Genomic DNA, 21650 nt, shown 5'->3' with positions numbered 1-21650 from the left:
AGCTCCTCAACTCCTATTAGCAGTTCCAGTAGTCGGTCTTGTTTATGGATGAGCTGGTGAGGTTAGCAGGGACGTAACATCCGTGTCAGTCTAAATCACCTCTCTTCTTCTGGCGCCCTCCAACGAGGAACAGCCACACCGCTTGCTATCTGTTCGTCCTTGCCGTTGATCGCTTTCTTGTATTTTAACTTTAATCCTTCATCTGAACCCAGAGTGGTTCTTTTACCTGAATTATTCACCATGTAAACATGGTGCTGATTCCTATGCTTGTCCACCTGACTTTAGCCCTGGGTGATATAAATTGCATGAAAAACTCTGTGGCTAGTGAGGTAATGTCACCACAGACACAGTTTGATGTTTTTGCCAGTTGTAAGTGGTCATGGTAGAGTGGTGTGATATATCCCATTACTGTAGGTATCCTGAACTTTCACCATCTCAAGAGGCAAAGAGGAGAAATAGTGAGTTTTTTTCTTGACTCACTACTCTATGGAATCCCAAAGCATAGCATGTGTAATAGGAAAGTACTAAAACAATGTCCTCCCCCGTATCCCCATTATCTATTGTTACTGCAGCAAAAATTAGCCTCTGGTTATTCACTTAACTTTGCCTGCCAGGGGTTTTCAGCGTATGTGTGTGTATGTAATTTCATTGTTTGATTCAAGAGTCGTTTCCATGCTGATTATTTTTAGCTGCCAGTCTGGCCACTCTGTAGAGCTTCCTTTTGGTTAAAAGCTTTCTGGTTTTAGACTCCTGATCCCATCTCAGAGTCAGTGGGTTTACATGCACACAGTTGCTATCCAGCTGTAGTTTTAGCTTGATTTGGTCATTAATACTGCTGTTGCACCAGTACATACTGTAAGTACCAGGGAAAAACCGCTGTATTGATCGAGCAGTATACAGCAATCAGACTTTCTTCCAACTGACAGCAGCAGACGCAGATTCAAACACTTGTACATTTTTGTTTGTGCAGAAATGGGTTGTTTTTGCTCGCTAGCACTCGACAAGATACTTATTTGCAGGCACGTAAAGCAACTATATGAGTAACAACGCATTAGCGATAGGTGTCATAGTCTGACCTTGAAAAAGACTTCCTCAATAAATCAACTTTTTCTATCACCTGGTAGATGTACTGAGTGGGGGATTCAACAAGAGACTGAATCTTGGTCTCCATAATTTAATGCATGCGTGTATTTTAATGGCAGAGTTAGAAATACAGTTATGGACTAAAAAATCGTCAGTCAAGACATGAGAAATATTTGTCTGCCGTGACCTTAACCTCACGGACATCAACTTAATCAGAGTCCGTGACCTCTTGACAAACTGTCCAGTCTCAGATTGATGCACTTCATGCACTTTCTGTTCAGGTTCACAACTTTTTAAAAACTTTTCCCAGCTGGGAGCACACCTGAGACGTATTTTATTTCTTGCAACATTCCTAAGCTTCGCTACAAATTCACATGACAGTTGGATAAAGGAGGAGCTGTAAACGGGTGGAGCTCTTCTCCATGACACATATCTCACTGGATTGTGTGTCGAGGTCAGCAGGGGTTAATGTCTGCAACAGACCAGAGCGCGTCGTCCCTTCCAAACTGCCATCGGCGGACAGTTGCAGGGGATACCACACTGAAGGAAACATCAGACATCATCTTTCGGCTGCACTCAAAACACCTTCCATCCCAGACGAAAACAATCAAGAACACGCTGCTTCTTTCACCTTAAAAAACACTTCTGTCCCTCCTTTCTTCCCTTGTTTGCTTCTTTCCCTTGTTTCTCCAGAATGAGAAAGGAAAATATTATCTGGATTTATTGCATGTCTAAACTTTATTATCCTGGCTTTGTGTCTTGCTGATGTACATGTGTGAATACCAGTGTGGCTCTGTGCTCTAACTGTTGTCCAGCAGCAGCCTCAGAAAGCGGCCAGTGGGGGCTGGTTCTGTGAAAACCGCAAGTTTCCTCTCAGACAGCTTGATACTGCACAGACATGCACAATGTCTCTTCTTGCTTGTTTGAATTGCAAAGTTATTAATTCTTACCATTTTACAATCTGTTGAAAGGGGATACAGAGCAAGTTGTACATGTTTCCCTGGCAGACCGGCAAAAATGGATTAGAAACATACATATCCCAGTCCTCGGCTGTAATTGCCAAAATTAATCAAAGTAATGAATAGCTTAGGACATCCAAGACTGTTTAATAGTCCCAAGCAGTGTGTATTTCGTAGTGTAATAAACAGGATACGTTTAGAGCTCCTGTTTACATTGATTCTGCACTTTTGGACCAATCTTATAGTATGCACAGTCCACAATTATTCATTAAGCTAACAAAAGACCCCCCCCCTTTTTTTTTTTACCGCAATTTAGTTCATTGTTTGTTCTAATAACATCTTTGACGTAGGAGGTTCAACTCCAGAACCACAGAGGGGCGGATGAGGCTGAGTTGAAATGTTTTGATACTATTATAGGGGCCGAATAAAACAATACTTTATTTAAAGCAACATTATGCTGCATTTTTAGCTTAAACTAACAGTTTCAACATCATTTTGATGATAGACTGACCCGTGAATCAGGACAATGGTGCAGTTTTCCGAAAGCCGGCTTCTGCACTGTGTAATTTTCGCGCACCAGGCACGAAACTCCCATAGCTTCGTAGTGCTGCTTTCAGGTGCAAGAAGGTAGCTCGGAACTAGACGCCTAACCTGTCACACTAGCTGTTAGCAACACTTCAGCATGTTGTGGTTCCAGATAGACGGTTGCTGTGATGAGATCAGACGCATAGACGTATATAGTCATGTAACATTAACTAGGAAATTGCGACTGAGAGCACATACCGCGGAGGCGACGTGGATATTGAATATCAACATTGTGTCAGCAAAATCCGTTCATTAATTTTCCTCCCAACCAACCAAAAAGATTTCTTCCAAAACCACAGTCCCACCAGGCTGTTACAGCTTATCTCTTTAAATGAAATACGTACATGACCTCGACCAATGTTGTATCGACTAGTATATCAAAAATAGGTCTTAAGGATCACAGTTCCAAAATATGATCAAGATGAAATGCGAAAGCTAAGTGTTCCTCTTTAAGTCATAGATGGAAATTCATCTAGATATATATCAAGTTACATGGTGCCAGTGGGCCGAGAACAGTCTTCAGGATCCAGGGTCAACAACTTGATCCAGATTGTCTCCAGTGATTTTTTTCCCCTTGCAATATTACATATCTTACCACTAAAACTCATTAAAATCTGCCCATGATCATATGACCTCCTTGATGAGGGTAACAAATACTTAAGGTTCCCTTAACTTTGTTTCTTAAAATATGCATTCCAGTGCATTTGATTTTCTCTTAAGAGGCTGGACCCAGATGACTGTCAGCTGGGAAGGTGAGTGACTCCATTAACAGTCCCAGAAAGGTTCAGAAAGAGTCAATCCACTCTTCTCCCTGTTCACTCTAAACCCCAAATCAGCCGTGTGTGTCAGCACTATGCCCAAGTGCCTCACCGCCTCACTATCGGAGCATGCCAGCAGTAGCCAGTCATCCAGATATGTGGCCAGGCGGATACCACGCTCCCTGAACGGGGCCATGCCTGCCTTGCTACCTCTTACAGACACCCTCGGGCTCCGTGACAGGCTAAAGTAGAGCCCTGTATTGTGTACTGTGTCCTGAAAGACCTCAGCTATTTCCTGTGTGAAGGGTAAATGGGGATGTTATTGCCAAAGTTCTACCTGGCTCAGATGTTACTATATATATTTATTACCGTAAATCCAGAAACCAGAGGGGACGGTAAGTCTTGCTCACCCGATTCCGGCGCCAATGTCAGGAACCACCTCATCACTAGACATTTGATGGTTCTGTATGTTTGAGGTTGTTTTTTTATTTTTTATTTTTTTTATATAAATGCCTTATGGCAGTATGGAGCTGTTTTTGTTGTGCTCAAAAAAAAGGAGAGAATGAGGGTGTCGGAGCTAAGAAGTAGAAGAAAGTCATTAACTGTTGATCATCTGGTGGAAAAGCTACAGTGTAATTTCCAACTTTTTCTCTGGGGAGCCACAATTTTCTTATGTTTATAAGATCAATTTTAGGGTTATTAGTCCGGCAAATCTAACAAAAACGAACCTCAGTCTCAACATACATTCCACTGCAGGATCTCATAAAGATGTTTGGCAGTGTAACGGGCTAAATAACATCTTAGAGTTTTACACAATGATTTGGGGACTCGTATTAGTTCTCCCTAAAGCCCATTTGGGTCATCATCCAGACTTGGCACGGGACTAATCTATATTGTTCTCACTGAGCTGTAACATGCATTGTCACACACCCACACACACACAATGTAGCACTGTGAAACTGAAGGACATGTTCCCATGTCATCTGTTTAGCTGATAATTTAAAGCTGGAGGCTTTCATAAGGGGAATTAAGAAAATAGTTATGTGAGGGGAGGAAAAAAGAAGCAAGGTATATTTTCCTTTTTGAGATGTTCTGGCTTAAATGACCTCTGGTAGTCAGGGAGGCGAGGGAGGAGCACAATGGAAGAACAGTAAATGGTAACTGCTATGTCTCAACGGTGATGTTTTCATTCAGTATGTTTACATGATGTTAGAAAAAAGTCAAATAGCGTCACTTTGAGTAAAACCACATGAGAAAATACTTGTGTACACCTTCCTCGAGAAAGTGAGGGTACTTTTCAAAGTAGAGCTTAGATAAAACTTTTAGGGGTACAATTCACCAAGGCATTATACAACCAGATTCGAAATGTTAAAGGAGATCAGCTCCGTACGTCACACTGCGGGATTTAACCTCGAGGTCTGACTGCGAAGAGCTATGGAAGGGATCATGAAGGCAGGAAAACAATGAATTTCTGGACTGTGAGTTTTCCTCGATTGGTCTATGAATGCTGCTTGCAGCTGTTTAAGATGTTTATGTGATGAAAAAATTTAGCTGGTAAAAAGTGTCATTTCAACCAGCTATAAGAAGGCTTACTGCCACCTGCTGTTCCGGAGGTGGACATACTTCCCTAATATATCAGTTCTTCCATGGAGACGTGTACTGGGATGACAGTAGTTCAGTGAAATGACCTAATCCTACTATAACCTAAGCTTTACTGCGTCTGTGCGCATAAACTCTCTGTGTGTCACATCAATCCCCAGGGTCTCACCCACACATGCACAGACACACACACACACACACACACACACACACACACACACACACACACACACATACCAGGCAGATGTTACACAAACACACATGGTTTGTGTCACATCGTCAGTGGACTGTCATGAAAAACACTCGTGAGTTCACCAAAACTAAACTACAGCCCCTCACTCAATTCCTCCTTCTGTCCATTTCCTCCACATTTTATCTTGTTCCCTCTCTCGTACACACACTCTCAGATCAAACACACACTCACACACGCAGAGAAGAAGTAATGTCTACCAGGTGTGTGAGGCAGCGGGATGTCCATTAACAAATAGGCTGGATTCAGAACAAAGGGCCAGTGGTATCAAGTCACCTTAATTCTTCCTTGGCTCATACACTCTTACGCTTTCATTCCACACAACTGGAATGTCACAATTATGATAAAGAGCCATTTTAAAAACCTTAGCGTATTAAGTTTTGCTCCATTTCTTCATGGTCCAAACTCTTCCTCTGCTCATAGTAGATAGAAGCTGTGTTGTACATTTTAGAGAAAACACAGGGAGAATATGATTTGCGGAACAGTTAACCACTGAAGTATCTTGAACAAGCATTTTTTTTACTCACTTTCCAGTCTCTCTGTTTTCCTATATTCTCTTTCCTCCTGCTTTTCCGTTCCGCCCACAAGCCGCTGCGTTAAGTTGTACAGCTGGTTGACTTACATGTTTTTCCAAATGTCTGGCAAAACCTGCTTTTCAAAGGGATTTTTGGAATTTGTTCCGCTAATTTTCACTTAAGTGCTACAACGCCTGACTCGTGTGTGTGTGTGCATTAATGAAATATATTCCTGTTCAAATATAAAATAAGTATGTTTTTGCCTTGCTAAAAGCTCTGTAGAATCAAATTTATGACCTAATTTCATTTCATCAAGCTATGAATATAATGTTTTGTTTATTATTGAAGTTTAAACTTACCTTTTGAGTTAAGTAATTTCACCCCGTTGTGATACCTCTCTCACTGTACGCTGGTCGGAACATGCACAGAGGGACTTGGGCAATTTGGGGCAAGATACCACATGTAGGTCTGTAATCCTACATCAAGATGTATGATTTCAGTCGGCCTAACATGTTTTCATGCATTTTAAATGATGGAGATGAAGGAAGATGTACATGGTCAAGCAGAGAATGTACTGTATGTTTTACCCTTATTGTTACCTGTTGTTATTGCTAATACCGGTGCTGTGCTGCCATGGTTGTTGGATATCTACTGGAATGTCAATGGATAAAGTAATTATTTTTTCAGTTATGAGCAGTGTTGGTGTTTTCCCGGACATGGAAGGGGAATATGGAATGTTTTTTAGAAGATGACCGCATTGATGAACAAACACCAAGCTGATAATACTGAACAAGTTAAGCCAAATCTTTATCACTGTGGTTATGTTTTCAATAATTTGTTTTGGTTTGGTTGCTTGTCAGCTGAATGATTCAAAAGCTACCTGTCTGATTTTCCCGAAACTTGTTATATGAACCATGCACACCGAGATTCAGCACATCTGGTGCGTGTCTGTCTCTCTGTGTCTCTTTCCCTCCTCACACTGTTTCACTGTTAGCTTTCCTCTGGACCTGTTTCAGTGTTTGTCTTTCATCTCCTCTCTCCTTTTCAACTGACACTCACTTCTTTCCCTCCTTCATCCACTCTGAAACCACATATCCCACCTCCCTCCCCCGTTTCCTCCATTCCCTCGCGCTGAGTGTGGCTGTCATCCCTCCATCGTGGCAGGTGAGGCCATTAAACAGCGGGAGAGGCATGTGAGACAAGGTGTGTGTGCATGCGTGTGATTAATTATTGTACAGATACCCGAGGAGATCCTATACGAAGTGTGCACCCGTTCCGACACAGTCATTAATCTTAGCTCTGTTGTTACAGTGTGTTGGTGTGTTAAACAGTAACATCTCTGACCTCTGACCTGTGATGTGTCTGCTCTTTCCTTCTCCTTCTCACTGGCATAACTCATCATGTCACCTTCAAGGCCAAAAGTGTCTGTATGTCTCTCACCCCTCAAGTACAGTGAATGTGTACTAGTGATTTATAATATGCCAGTGATATTTGAGAGTGTGCGGTCTGTACTGCGTGCATACCAAGAGTGTGTTCAGCGTAAATCCATTAGCCTCAATACTCCGACTGCTTCACTCTCTCTCGACTGTAATAGTAGCTTGGTTTCCATCGATATATATTTTGATGTACATTTTTGAAGTACAGCTTTAGAAAAGATGGTGGAAATGTCAAAATGTGAAATTAAAAAAGTTTTTTATCGTCACTTGATGTGCTTTGTTCTTTTTTTTCTTCTTCTTCTTTTTTTTTAAGAGAGTACATTCGCAAAGAACTGGCGACCCGCCCAGGGTGAACCCCGTCTCTCGCCTAAAGGCTGCTGGGATAGGCTCCACGCCCCGCAACCCTTAACATGATAAGCATTAGAAAATGGATGGACGGACATTCGCAAATAGAAAATTGAGCCACCTATTATGCAATTACATTTACATTTATACTGCTCCATTCCCACTGGCAATAACTGGTTTAAAACTGGTTTAATTGGAATTGGTTGCATGACTCTGCCGTGGATGAAGGTATTGATTAGCTCTGGTTCCGATCAGCGTTAATGTGAATGCTAAACCTGCCGTCACCTACATATGATGAGAGGCCAGGGCTCTGTTATCTGATATATGTTGTATATATACACCCTGGAGATATTGGTACTTTTCAACTTCAACCGGTCTGCGTTTAAGCAGCTCCGACATCTTTAAGTTGGCGTTGAGTTTGAGAAAAACACTGGTGTAAAAAATATGAATAAAAATCACAGAAATTGCCTGCCATGCTGATTTGTACAGTACTAGAGAATATAGAACCCCAAGAGACTGAGATTTGATGCTTATTTGAGTCACTTCTTACTGTCGCGTTAACTGGATTTGTAGTATCAAACATGAGACAAAAACTCCCCCCCAAGAATGTGACTGTGTGTGCAGAAGTGGAGGAGAGAAGGGGTATAAACTGCTGCTCCAGTTCAAGAGTTTTTTTTTTCTCTTTTTTTGGTTCTACTGCCTCTCTGATGTCTTTGGTGTTCATCAAACACTTAGAACATTTCAAAAGAGTGTATGCTTTAAAGAAGCTGTAATATCAAAACACGCATTATTCATATGTGACATTAATATGTTTCAACCACTTTTCCAGAGCCCTAAAACCTTTTTTAGAAATATTACGAGCCATTTAATTCAAAAACAATGCCTAAATAGGTAATTATTCTTTAATGGCCTACTGCGACTTTGGAGGTTGATGCTTGAAATGAAAGAGGAAAAGGTTGAGCGATGGAAAGAGGGAAGGCAGGGAGAGATTATAGCTGCAACGAATGGAGGTGAGGAAAGAAAGAAGGCAGAGAGGTGAAGGAAGAGAGGAGGAGTGATGGGGTGAAGACAGGAGACACAACTCAGAGGATTATGGCCATGGGTGTAAGGGGGGAGAATGAGGGGAGGAGGGGAAAGGACAAAAGGAGAGGAATGAAAAATGAAATGTGTCTGTATCTGATCAAAGTGGCAGCAAAGGATGATGGGGGAAGGGTTTGGATGGAGGATGGAGTGAAGGGGTGTAAAAGAGACAGCATATCAGTGCTTGCGTGTGTCTATGCAGTATTTCGGGCAGTTTAGTTCAGGATCTAGTTACAGCAGAGTGTGTGTGCGTGTGTGTGTGTGTGTGTGTGTGTGTGTCTTTATATTATCTCTGTGTCTCCTCAAACCCTTTCAGGAATGTACCATCACTTGCTGTAGGGACAAAGAGGGTAAAATAACTTCAGGTGATAGTTTTCAGGAACTGTGTGTGTCTCAGAGAAATCTTAAGCCTCAAACATTGCAGTTAAAAGTTTGTCATCTGCCTCTGAATGTCGAGCAAAAGCTGTGGTCAGCTTTCATGGCAGAAAAGCGCACATAGTCATCACATCGTTGTCGAACATCCACATGATCAGATTGTTCCAGACAATCCCATTCATGTTCATCAATGGAAGAGAAGCCTAAATTGTGCCGTGCCACAAATGGATGCATGTCAACCCACAATCAACGATTCATTCAGCCCTCTTAAGTCAGCGGTTTCTGTACATTTCTTTTGTGTGTTGCACTTCTGTTTTGAATTTTAACTTTAATTTAAGATTAACTGATCAAAACGTACACGAAACTCTTGCATGAAAACATTTGAAACATATCCGACCACGAGGATCATTTATATTGAACTCAAATGTTTCAATTGATCTCACAGAAGATGGGTTTGACTTTTTTTATTTTATTTTTTGTAATGTTTTTTGTTTTTTAACTTTGTATGCTGTTGTAACCAGTGATGTAGTCTGTCATAGTGGGTACGCTCAGATGACATCCAACAACCTCAAAACCACCATCGTCACAGTAATCATCTCAGCACATACTGTACCTCACACACAGTGGACTGGTTCTGTATTATCAGAAGATGAAACCAAAGATGAGTCACGTTCATTTAATACAACTAATACTAAAGAACCGGTTGCATTATTTAAAAAGAGCACCTTGTAACAATATAAAAAAATATAGTGGTCCCAGCGGCTAATTGTTTTGATGTTTGCTACAACGGCGTTGGTGCGCTTTAACTGTTCCTATTTAGTGAAGTTTCTTTGTGAACTGATGTTTTTGTTTGCTCACATTAGGTGATATTTTCAGTTTTCTCTCTCCAAATGCAGCTCATAAACAAAATCCTGAAATGTTCCTGAGTTTTGAAATTAATCAAACCCGCAATCACTGGAAGGTGCAATATTTATTGAGGGCTAATTGTGTGTCAAAATACCATTTTAAATGAATTACTCTGGGGTTGCCGACTCAATATATTCTACCATTACTTATTCAATGGGTGTTTCAGCGGAAATTAGACAAATTAACACGTTTCCTGACATCACAAACCATACCACAATAGCAATATCAGTCAAAATAATCACAACTGCTTTTCTTCCCCTTCAACATTGTGCAGCCTGATTATATTGTGCTATTGTGAGTATCACACTGGCTACCCCACTGGTTGCAGCTACGGGACTCTCTAAAATGACGACAACATTTTGTGTGTACTCCAGGGCAAGAGTTTCAGCTTTAATACTCAAAGACAACATTAAATGCGAAGTGTCGCTTTAAACAAAACCAAACATTTTCTTCCATGACTTAAATGAAATGAACCAAATGTAGAACATGAAACAACTATCATGCTTCATGCCGAGACCCTATTTTATGTCCCACTGGTTCAGAAACCAGACACATGTGGTTTCAACTGGCTTTTGTTTGTTGACGCTATAGGAATCCCGGTTTCTATATAGTGTTTGCATGTCTGTAACACAGCGCTCAAGTGAGATGATGAACCCTTAAAAGCCCACAGTTGTCATTTGAAAATTACACAGGCTAGTCATCACTCAGCAAATGAGTCTATTTAAAACAGCTGAGGTTTTCGGAGAAGCCATTTTCATCAAAAAAGTAGCCATTTATTTGTTTAGATTTTAGTTTTTATGGCTTTTTTTGGTTAGTTTTGTTCCTGGAAGCAGTGAGATGGAATAAATTGGAGAAATGATTGAAGCCAGGCATGCTGGGATGTTGAGAGAGAGACACACAGACAGAAGGGAGGGTGGAGGTGGAGGGTTAAACCACAGTTTTTATATGTTGTCTGGTTTTAATTTGGTAAGAGCCATCATTCACCACTTCTATGAGGTGGCAAACCAGATGGGACTGTGAGAGCGCTTTCAAAATGTCTGTTTGAATCCTTTTGTGTTCTCTACCTGTTTAAACGATGACGTGTTTTTTTGGAAGTGCTGCTGCTTTTTTGGGGGGGGGGGGTTATTTATTTGCTCAGTGCTGTCATATCATCCTTGTACTTAAACATTGGCTTCTTTTAACAGCAGTGATGTAATTCAGATTTTTACCTCACGGTTAGCTAAGTGTCAGTTGCAAAACACTTCCGTCATTATGCTTACAGCCTTATTTGTTTATTTCTTTCTGTATGTTTGTTTTTTTTTCTTGTGCAGTGCCTTCATCCGTGCAAAGAGCTGTGGGAAACCAGGAAGATGCTCTCTCCAAAGTCCTGTGAGGTAAAACAGAGCGCGTGTGTTGGTGCAAGTCACAACATCCTCAGTAGGAATATCATGAAATATCATCACTAGAAACTTGCCTTTGCTGGCATCTGGCTCAGTTTTTAGTCGCCATATGCCATAAATGAACATCATGGCTGTATGCTTATTTATGTATGTTATGAATAACATGTTTATAAGCCTCCAAATGTATACACACATGAGTGTCTGCATGAGTTTTGTGTGTGTGTGTGTGGCCCTAAATGATTATTTACAGAGCCGGTCACGGTGGTTTTCAGATAGATTCGATTTTCATCACAATAGCCGAAGCATAATACCGTCTGGATGGCTGACTAGCCAACAGAGGTTGAACTGATATGCCGCCATGTGCTCACAGAGAAATACATACACACACACACACACACACACACACACACACACACACACACTCATCCTTTTCAGCCCAAAACACAAGGGCAGCCATAAAATAATCAGTTGAAGTTAACCAAAGGAAATGTTTTCACCTCTGGCGTATGTGTGTGTGTGTGTGTGTGTGTATGTGTGTGTGTGTGTGTGTGTGTGTGTTTTCCCTTCCTGATGTGTATTTACTCCCCCTCCATCAGAAGCAAACCGAGTGTGCGACGAGCAGGGAGTTTCTGACATCTCTGAGGTCATCCAGACAGGGTGACTGCCCTCCGCCTCAGCGTGCCACTGGATTTGCCGCAGCCTGCGTGGAAAGCTGCTCATTAGACCAACATTGCCCGTCCTCCAGGAAGTGCTGCTCCAATGGTTGCGGACACACTTGCCAAGCTCCAGCCAATCTATATAAAGGTGAATGCAACCTCCTGGCAGCTGGCTGGGACTGTAACTGAGAATCCCCTCAAAGAGTTCATAGTTTTTTATTGGACTTTACGTAATATTTATGGTGTTTTAGTCTAATGCTTCACACAATATAACTAAGAATATTTTGTATTAGCAATGCTTTTTTTCTCCAGGGACAGAGCCCTGATTTACCATCTGAAGGTGTTATTGGAGGGTGTGTGCAAATGTCAGCATGCTGGGCAATGTGACGGGGCCGACCTACCTGCTAGGAAGGGCACCAGCTGCACATACACTGGAAGACACATTTATTAAAGACTGAATTTAGAAAGTGGTTGCTGAATATCTTCTAAACCCACAAGCATGTCCTCCATCAGAGAAGCTGTATAAAGTAGATCTCAGTTCAAGTAGCATAACATCAGTTGTTCCTCAGGCTTTTGTTTCTCTGTAGTTTCCAACCGTTCTGACTCCGACCTCTGTGTATGCGTGTGAAATGTGGATTCCTATTCATAAATTGAAGTACTACATGTCTGCAGCTGTTTATGTTTGGCCGTTTTCATACTGTAGCACTTAGCATACTTTCTAGCATACGTCAATACATGCACTGCAAGTAGCCTTTCAGTTTAAGGTTTCTGCTAAATGAATGGACTTCATCCGGTGTCCCAGGTGGTCTTGCTTTTGTTAGTTCCATCCTGAGTCTGCATGAGGTGTGGCAGGAGTGCCAACAACCTCAGATGTTTATGTGGTGACATTTGGGTGAAGTGACAAGTATAAATGCTGTTATATTCTATACATCATATGAATGATTCAATTTTATGAATGTTAGCATGAAGCAAGAATGCTCTCCTCTTCCTGCAGGTGTTCCTCTGAAGCCTCGTAGAGAGATGAGCTTTGTGGAAGATTCAGAAGGTCGTGTGAAGGTGCTGTGGGTGTCAAAGTTCAACGTCAGCGTGGAGCCCATCATTTACATCCTGCAGTCTCGCTGGAACATAGGCATTCACCCCAGTGAAGATCATGCCTCTGCATGGATCACTGTTGCCATGGTAACTAACCAGTAGCTTGCCACCTTTCACCACAGTTCTGTCTGATTGAAGGTGTCTGATATCGAGATCATTAAGATTTTTGATTCTTCTCATTGAAGAAATTCAGGCGCCGTTTAAGGTTGATGAATTTTTTCTTTTTTTTTAATCATTATGCTGATCCGGATGATTCCTCTACTTCATTCAGGGATATTGGCTGGATCTGGGAAGCTGTCGCTAAGCCAGGACAAAACACATGTAACATGTAGCTGTTTCATATTTTTTCTGTTTAACCAGCAACTTTAAGGAAAGCTAGAAAAATTGATTCCTTTGCCTTAAACAGCGGAACAATGCCACAAAGTTTGCAACATGTCTTTACCTCGTAACTCTCAATTTGCCTCGAATGATGAAACTTCTCAACTATGGCAATGGATGTTAGACTGTTTCCACCTCATCAGTCTGCTGCCTTACTGTCTAAACCTCTCCTCCCCAGCCAGTCTCCCATTCTGCCAGGGTAAACTGTATGTGTGTGAATGTATGTGTGTGTGTGCACTGTGTATCCACGTGTGTGTGCCTGTGTGAGGTTAGGTAAATAAGCAGAGCTTAAAACGGAACCACAGGCAGCCACAGTCGTTCCCCCGACTGACTTTGAATGACTGAACGCTCATTATGGACTTAAATAGATGGCAGCTCGTGTGTGTGTGTGTGTGTGTGTGTGTGTATGTGTGTGTGTGTGTGTGTGCGTGTGTATGTGATCGTGGATGAGTAGACTTTTAGCAGCTATTACATTTACACTGTCACTGAGACAAAACGTGAATCTTTGGCCGTTTTCACCATAATTTGGGCAATTATTTTATTTCACTATAATTAGACTGTGTATATTTGACTTTGCAGCACATTCATTTGTGACTCTTCTACATCTAAGAACACAAGATTGGAGAAAGATTTATAATGGACTTGTAAGCAATGACAGGATATCATTTACCTGAAGGGCTTTGACTCGAATCAGCAATATACAGTCAAATAAAAAACATTTATTAGTGATATAGTATGAAGACCACGTAGGCCCGAAGATGCACCAGTCATGTGCAGATATTGCATGTCTGTCTGTCACTGACTGAAATAGCTAGACTGAATGGGTCAGATCAGTGTGACTGATCTATTCAATTAAATTCTATGTTTTTGTGCGGCCTTTTTGTAAAGTGTAAAGCTACATCATACATACATCCATCTGCTACATTAAAGTTTTCGTTTGTGGCCGCTCAAAGCAAACTAACACTTCCTGTTGTACACTCCAAGTCAACAGGGGGCAGCATATTACCAGGTAGTTTGTCTTTCCAACTTTATTTGTGAAAATATATTCAAATTTTCTTTAGCATTAGCTGAAGGCTAAACTCTCAGTGTAACACTCCATTTACATTCCAGCACTCAGCTTTGGTCATACGCTTTGGTTAGTGGCTGAAAAAAATTAGATTTCTGTGGCTGAAATTGGCTTCCTCCATGAGGTGACTGGTCTGGACCGAATATGGAACGCATCACGGCTCGCGTATAGTTTCAGCTTCCCAGCTGCTGCTGCTGGCTGAAGAGTTTCAGACAGAGATAATTAACTCCATGAGAATAGGTTCACTCATGTGGTACAGTCACAGCTCCTAGGCATGCAGTTTATTAATTAAACACTGGCGCTTTGGTTTTGGGTATCACTTGATACCTTAAACCCAGGTATCTGTATCAGTATCAGAACTGAAACACACATTGGACCTGTATAAATATTCATCATGCGTGTACAATTTGGAGGATTTGTTTACTAATCAGCCTCTGAGATTTCACTGTTTATTCTCTATAAATTTGATCCTTTCCGTCTCTTCAAGGATCAAGATAATGAAGAAATGAAATACTTTATGACTCATGTACTAAAGTAATTTGTAACCATTAGAAAAAATGTTATTTCTTTTTCCTTGGGCTCTGTAATGGAAAATGAATACACAAATACCAGCCAGGATGAATGGTAAGAGCAAGAGAAACTAGTTCAGAACACAATAACGTGATGTAAACCTACAACGAGGTAATAAAAAGAAATCAAAGGCATCATAGGAATTTCTATCATTTAATAATTAGGCCAAAATTTATAAAACCATAACATATATTGACCTCATCTGTTGTGTGACGTCCCAAAACTGACTAATCTTTGACTTTAATGTCTGGGCTCATCTCACTGCTCTTCTTCCTCATGTCGACAGCAAAGCACACACCATGTTTGTTACAGAAATCATGCACTGCTGATATACATTTCTTTCTTTGATTTATAATGATAAGAAAACAGTAAGATATGTGATTGGTTTGTATTTTTTTTAGACCCTTTCTGAAGATGTGGTTCTGCCAGATGTGAGACCTCAGCGTTGGTACCAGTTCAGAGTGGCAGCCATCAACAGCCACGGCAGCAGAGGTTTCACCACACCCAGCAAACATTACATCTCCAGTAAAGGTAACACGCACGCAGGCACACAGGCACGCAGGCACACACACAATTTCTTGAGGCAGCTGTTAAAAGTGTCCCACAGACGGTGATGATTACTCCTATGTTTCCATACCCTAACTGTGAATTCTGATATTCTGTCATGAGATACTGAGCAAAATAGTGATTCTTGTGTTCCATTTATGTCACTGTATGAGAGATATTACACCTCTCTGAGGACGAAGGAACATTTCCTGTCCTCTCCTCCCCTGTTCTTTGTCTCTCCTTCACTCAAAGTTGATGGATAACGTATAAACTGGCAGTCCGCAAAACTCAGACAGGATACAGACGATACACTCAACTGCATGTGAATATATTTGTGTGTACTGTATAGACATACATACATACGCATGCACGCACACACACACACACACACACACACACACACACACACACACACACGCACACACACACACACACTCGCATGCATTCAATTTTTTAGTGCCAGAATGAAATCCCTGGTGAGGGTCAGTAAGACAGGGTGAAACTGTGTGTAAGACAGATAGTTTCTTTCTCTCTCTGACACACACACACACACACACACACACACACACACACACACACACACACACACACACACACACAGAGTACATCCCAACTCTAATGCTTAGCAGACTTAGGTCATGTTGGTGCAGTGCCAGGATTGGCTCGGATCAGGAATCCCCTGCCAGGATTGGCTGGGGCCTGTTTGTATATGAATAATGACTTTGGTTTGGACCGAACTCTGGAAAGATCTTCTTTATCAGTTAACTCTTTGGGGAGATTATGAAAAGGTGTCTGATGTATCACATTCCACCACTGCAACAACACTCCACATTCACATTGGCCCATCATCGTATTCAAGGAATGGTCAGAATTTTCAGAAATATGCTTATTTGCTCTCTTGTGGAGGCTCAGATGAGATGATTGATACCGCTCTCATATCTGTCCTTTACACGTTAGAGCTGCTTAGCATGACGACTAGAAACATGGGCAAATTGCTAACAGGCCTCTTTCCAAAGGTAACAAAAATCTGACTACCAGCATTCCTCAAGTTCACTCATTAAATGTTAAATCAAATCTTTCTATCTAAATGTTAAATATTTGGAGTTTAGTGGCTTCCTGTGATGAGAATTGGTCACATTTCATAGCCTTTTATGTCGTTACACTCACACAAAGGTATGCTGTTGGTGGATTTTGCCGCCCGTCTTTCAGCTAAGCTAATCGTCTGTTTGGTGAAAGTCTAACCTCAATGCCATTTTTGGTCACTCCTGTATCTTAAGTTCCTGTCATTGTTTATGTTGCTTATTAACTTGTAAGCTTATTATTTTATACGACTATTTCGTTATGATTCATAACTTAATTTTTTGTTCATTTTTGTAACCTTTCAGTTTCTCGTTTGCTTCCCCTTGCATGAGATAGTTTGGTTCCTACCTTCTACTGTTTTAAAAGGGGCTGTAGAGAGTGGCACACAATCGGTGACATGTAATGTTCAGTGTTCACTAGTCAGATGAATCCAAAGAGAGAGGCTGATTGTTGTCCTCTTTTTCCACTTCTATTATTGTATCAGGAATTCAAGTTTCACTGTGGTCCGTTCATGTTGTGACTGGCGCTGCAGTACTGTCTCTTCTTTAATTAGTTAGCCAAGTCGGTTGGATGCTTAACAGGAGCTGGAGCTTCATTTTTAATGTGAATGGTTGAAATCATTTATTAATGAGATGTTTAACTATTGACCAAAAAGCAAATTTCCAATAATTGCTGAATTATCTTTTTGGGCATGTGTGTGTACTCTCATATGTATTTTTGAAGTCTTGGGTCAAAGGTTAAAGACACACTTAGACATTCCAAAAACCATCTGATAGCAGTCAGAGTCTTGTGTTTCCAGTTCATTAGTCTGATTAGTCAAGGGCTGGAGGTCACGGGTCACAAAGCAGGAAGCTGGCAGATGTCAACAGGTTCTTCTGTTGAGGTTCTCCCACTGTGACCTGATGCTAACCAGACAGAGAATTTGGATTTGAAAATCCATTCTTCATTCTACTACGAGTAATAGTGTTGCGTGGGACCTGCCAGCAGTAATTACGCGGGAATGTCTTCATCAGAAAACTCATCCTGACGTCTTCATCTGCAAGAAATATTGGAATGAAATCCAGCTGAAACAAGGGGAAAGAGAGTGAAAATGTGTGTTTTGGTTCTGATTGTGAAGCTCTAATTCCCCTAAGAGTCTCTCCTTATTCCACAGAAACACCCATACGTGCTCACACAACCAGTCCAGGTCTTTCGATGCTGATTTGTTGCCCCAACTTTGATCTCTGCGTCTGGGTCACCCAAGAACAACTTGTCCATGGGGGATGTAGTTCTAATCAGTTCTATTTTGTAGTTTTAATCAAATACAGCATGGGGATATGAGGTTCTAATGAGACACAGAGCCAGTGTTGAAAGAGCAGCGAGCTCAGGTTTTCTTCTTGGAGGCAAATGGTGTCTAGTGGTGGTCTCCTTTGGTCTGCGTCGTGGTAGCTACTGAAAGGGGAGTCGTCAGGCTTCTCCTGTATCGCTCACCTTTGATGCTATAAATCTAATTGCCTGAGTTGACTTGAATGAGACCAAGAGGAAATTAGTCCTTTCCCCCCTAGAATGGCTTCTTATTTTACTCCGCTGCTGCACAGGTTATGAAGTCATCAAATGGACAGACTCCGCTTTTCAGGGTTCATGATCTAAATACCAGTCATACAGCACTGTACACAGTCAGGCTTTTTTTCCCCAGAGTACAAGGGATGAAATTTCACTCTTTTTACATCAACTGTCTTTAAAGGTTGCCTTAAGTAAAAGTATGATTAATCAACAATTGATTTTATCAGTCAAGACAACTGTGGCTGGCAAAGAACTCGGTAGCTGTTACCTCCACCAAAGAGTTACTATGATCACCCGTGTGGGATAACTAAAATAGCTGTAGATTCATTTTCATTAGATTTATGAAACAATCAGATTTGGGAATTAATCCAGAAGCGGATCTGATCATGCAACAACATGCAATCTTGCAACAGAAACACGACTAGTACAGAAGAATTAACTATATAGAACCGAGCATTACATCTGAGCATGGCTGACTGCAGTCCTCATGTAATATCTCAGTATATCTCAGTTAGGGATGCAACTAAAGATCACGATCATCATTCAGTATTTTTGACGATCATTGGGATGATTAATTACCTAGAAAAATAACTGTTGATTCATTTTCTTTCAGTGGATTCATCGATTGATTGTGACAGCACTAATCTCAGTAAACACAAACTGAAAACTGAATCTCATCTCATATTGTTCAATAGAAGTTCCAATAAATACAAATCAGAATGTTGAAGACTTCCAGCCAAAACCTCAGACTATAATGTGACCCTTTCTTACCAACAAGGCAGCAGATGACGCCTCAAAAACCTGATCTTCTCACTCATCTGAGGTGGTTCAAGTGTCCGTGAGATAATCATGACGGGGCTGCGGATGACTTTATTTTGAAGATAACTGGTTTCTGTCTTCATCTCACTGCAGACCCCTCTCCTCCAGAATACCCCATAAATATCAGGGTCAGCAACCAGACTCTGGAGTGGATGGGCTCTGGACCAGGCTCCCAGTTTACAGAAAGGTATCCAAGTAACTTAGAGATGATTTAGTAGATTAATCTGTTTGTTGCTTTCCTTGCTGGCATAGTTACCTACCTTCATACATACTTTCCATATCAAGTTCAACTTATTTCTTGGATCAGTATTGCTAACCCTATGTTGAGCATACTACTTTTCAGCAACAGCTACTTCTAAACATCACGTACAAGGAAGTGCTACATTTTCTTGTTTGTGATTGTTAATTTGTTGACATTCATGCTGTGATGCTGCTTGATGTCTTCCCCTCCAGGTCAAGAGGAAATGGGCTCTCTGCTGCTGTCTTAATACAGTGGGAACCCCCAAGGGAGGGAGACCTGCCTGTCCACAACTACAGGGTCACCTGGATGTCTCGACATACGCACTCAGTGCACAAACACACACATTCTCTGCAAGCACATATAATGAATAACAAGATGCACACCCGGCCTGCACAGCCACAAGCACCAGAACAGGGGCGTAAAAAGGAAAGCAGCAGCAGATTGACCGATGGGGTAAGAAAGCTCTCTCTACGCGCACTCACACTGAACATTGTGATTGACACATGAACCACAAACCTGCTAACCTCAATACCCCTTACAGACATTATATGAGATACAGTAGCGCTCAATGTGTTTGTCACTGCTGAACCAGGGGATTACACTGAACCACACCAAACATTACCAAACTAAATTAGTAAATTAGAGGGCACTCAGAGAGCGTATACCTCTGCCAAGGCGAACTCTCAGCCCCCGGCTCATTCATGGTCGGAACCTCGTTAAAGCTCCAAGCAGCAATGGGGGGGGGGGGGGGGGGGGGGCGGCTATCATACCTCCTTGCATGTTGGGGAGAGTGGCTTTTTGTTTGTAGCTCAAATCTGTTGGTGTATTATTTGGCATACAGATAGATAAAGAAGAGGTGGATCATACAGAATGCTGAACTTTGAGAGCTGGTAAATGTTTCGTTGCTGCTGTTAGCCATCAGTTGCCATTCGCTTCAAGCTAAATGTACGCAGCTTTTTTTTTTTTTTGTATTGGGGTATATTTTACCCAATTGGGCTTTTTAGTAAGAATGGCCTTTTTCTATAAAATCAAACTTTATATTGACCATTTACAACTGTAAGACATGGGTCATAACACACTTTGGAAATATCAAAGACTGAGGGACATAAATACTTTATTGAAAAAATGCCAAATGAGAGGAACAAAATGAAGATCCGCCCACTGAGGGTCCCCTTTTTCTGAGGTTTATTTAGGGTCAGACGTGACTTTACGAGTTACATGCTCATCTTCAGATTATTAAGAACACGTTGTCACCATAAATGGACCATAGGCTCCAGTCAGGTCATGAATGTGTATAGAAAGAAATATATACACCTGAAGAAAGAACAAATACATGCATCTGTGCAAGTTATCATGTGACTCTACTGAAACAAACTCAGTTGAAAAACAGTTGGGTTGTGGTTCTACACTAAGAAGTCTCACTAAGAAGAGGGTGTCTGCTGTAATGATTATAGGTGATTATATGTGATTATGATGCAAAATTTTCAGGATGCATCCAAGTCCAGCCAGCAGCTCCAAAATACCCATAATCACTGTAAACACAGACAGATATTACATCTTTGACGTAACAGAACATGAGTGAACCTTTTCTTTCAGATTTGTTTAATTAAGAATGATAAAACAACTCCATGATGAAAGTATTCTTTGCCTGGGATACTTCAACCTTGGTTCCTCTTAACTGATGTGTAATGTGAACATTCACTTCAAGAAATAATCAAAAACATAAATACCAGAGCTTTTAATGGAAGCACGCTCATATGGAGCTAGCTATCCTAAGTAGTGATGGCGATCCCAGACTGGGCCTGGTGGAGCCATTTATCTCTAGTCTGGTCCTCTGTTCTGCATGGCTGGGAAGCCTGGAATTTAAATGAGGCCCCCTAACTAGTGTTTCCTACTTGCAGCTGCATCCACTAGACACACACAGACAGCAGCATCACAACAGGTAGCGAACAGAGTAGCCAAGGAGCAGCGCCTCACTCTGAAGATGATACATTTCCTCTCCTGCATTTTCATCGAACAATAAGTTTTGTCAATTTGGAATTAATGCTGGGGGACAGATGTGGCATCGAACCTGAAAAGGGGACACTGGAGGAAGTGACTGAAACTTAAAATATCTGCTTAATACAAATAAACTTGGGTGTCTTGAATGAGATGTCAACTGACAGAATGCACTCCAATACATAAAATCCTGGTTTTCTTTGCTGTGTGTCACAAATACACACACTTACATGCACACTCAACAGTGCGGGCCATATGTTTTGTCTATCTTGGGCGCAGTGGAAATGCTTCAACCACATTTTTTCTGCTGGTCACTGAGAGAGTGCTTTTAACTTGCTTTTGTCTCACAAGTATACACACACATATATATAGAAACACACACTCACACACAC

General features: G+C 41.3%; 1 protein-coding gene across 3 annotated transcripts in view; it reads left to right on the top strand.

Annotated features, from left to right (window-relative positions):
- The window catches only part of anos1b (anosmin 1b), a 57169-nt gene that overhangs the window by 26394 nt on the left and 9125 nt on the right, over positions 1-21650 (top strand). For all 3 annotated transcript variants that reach the window (XM_086224102.1, XM_086224103.1, XM_086224101.1), the window contains 6 exons: positions 11202-11264; positions 11867-12074; positions 12921-13105; positions 15434-15563; positions 19113-19206; positions 19473-19713. In XM_086224102.1, coding sequence (XP_086080228.1) covers positions 11202-11264; positions 11867-12074; positions 12921-13105; positions 15434-15563; positions 19113-19206; positions 19473-19713 — 921 coding nt within the window. The remainder of the gene's footprint in view (positions 1-11201; positions 11265-11866; positions 12075-12920; positions 13106-15433; positions 15564-19112; positions 19207-19472; positions 19714-21650) is intronic.

This window comes from Aulostomus chinensis, chromosome 14 (assembly GCF_037954235.1).
Source record: "Aulostomus chinensis isolate RoL2024-O1b breed Wild chromosome 14, RoL_Achi_v1.0, whole genome shotgun sequence".
NCBI classification, from domain to species: Eukaryota; Metazoa; Chordata; class Actinopteri; order Syngnathiformes; family Aulostomidae; genus Aulostomus; species Aulostomus chinensis.
Note: the sequence above shows the minus strand (reverse complement) of the source record. Positions and strands in the feature narration are given on the sequence as shown.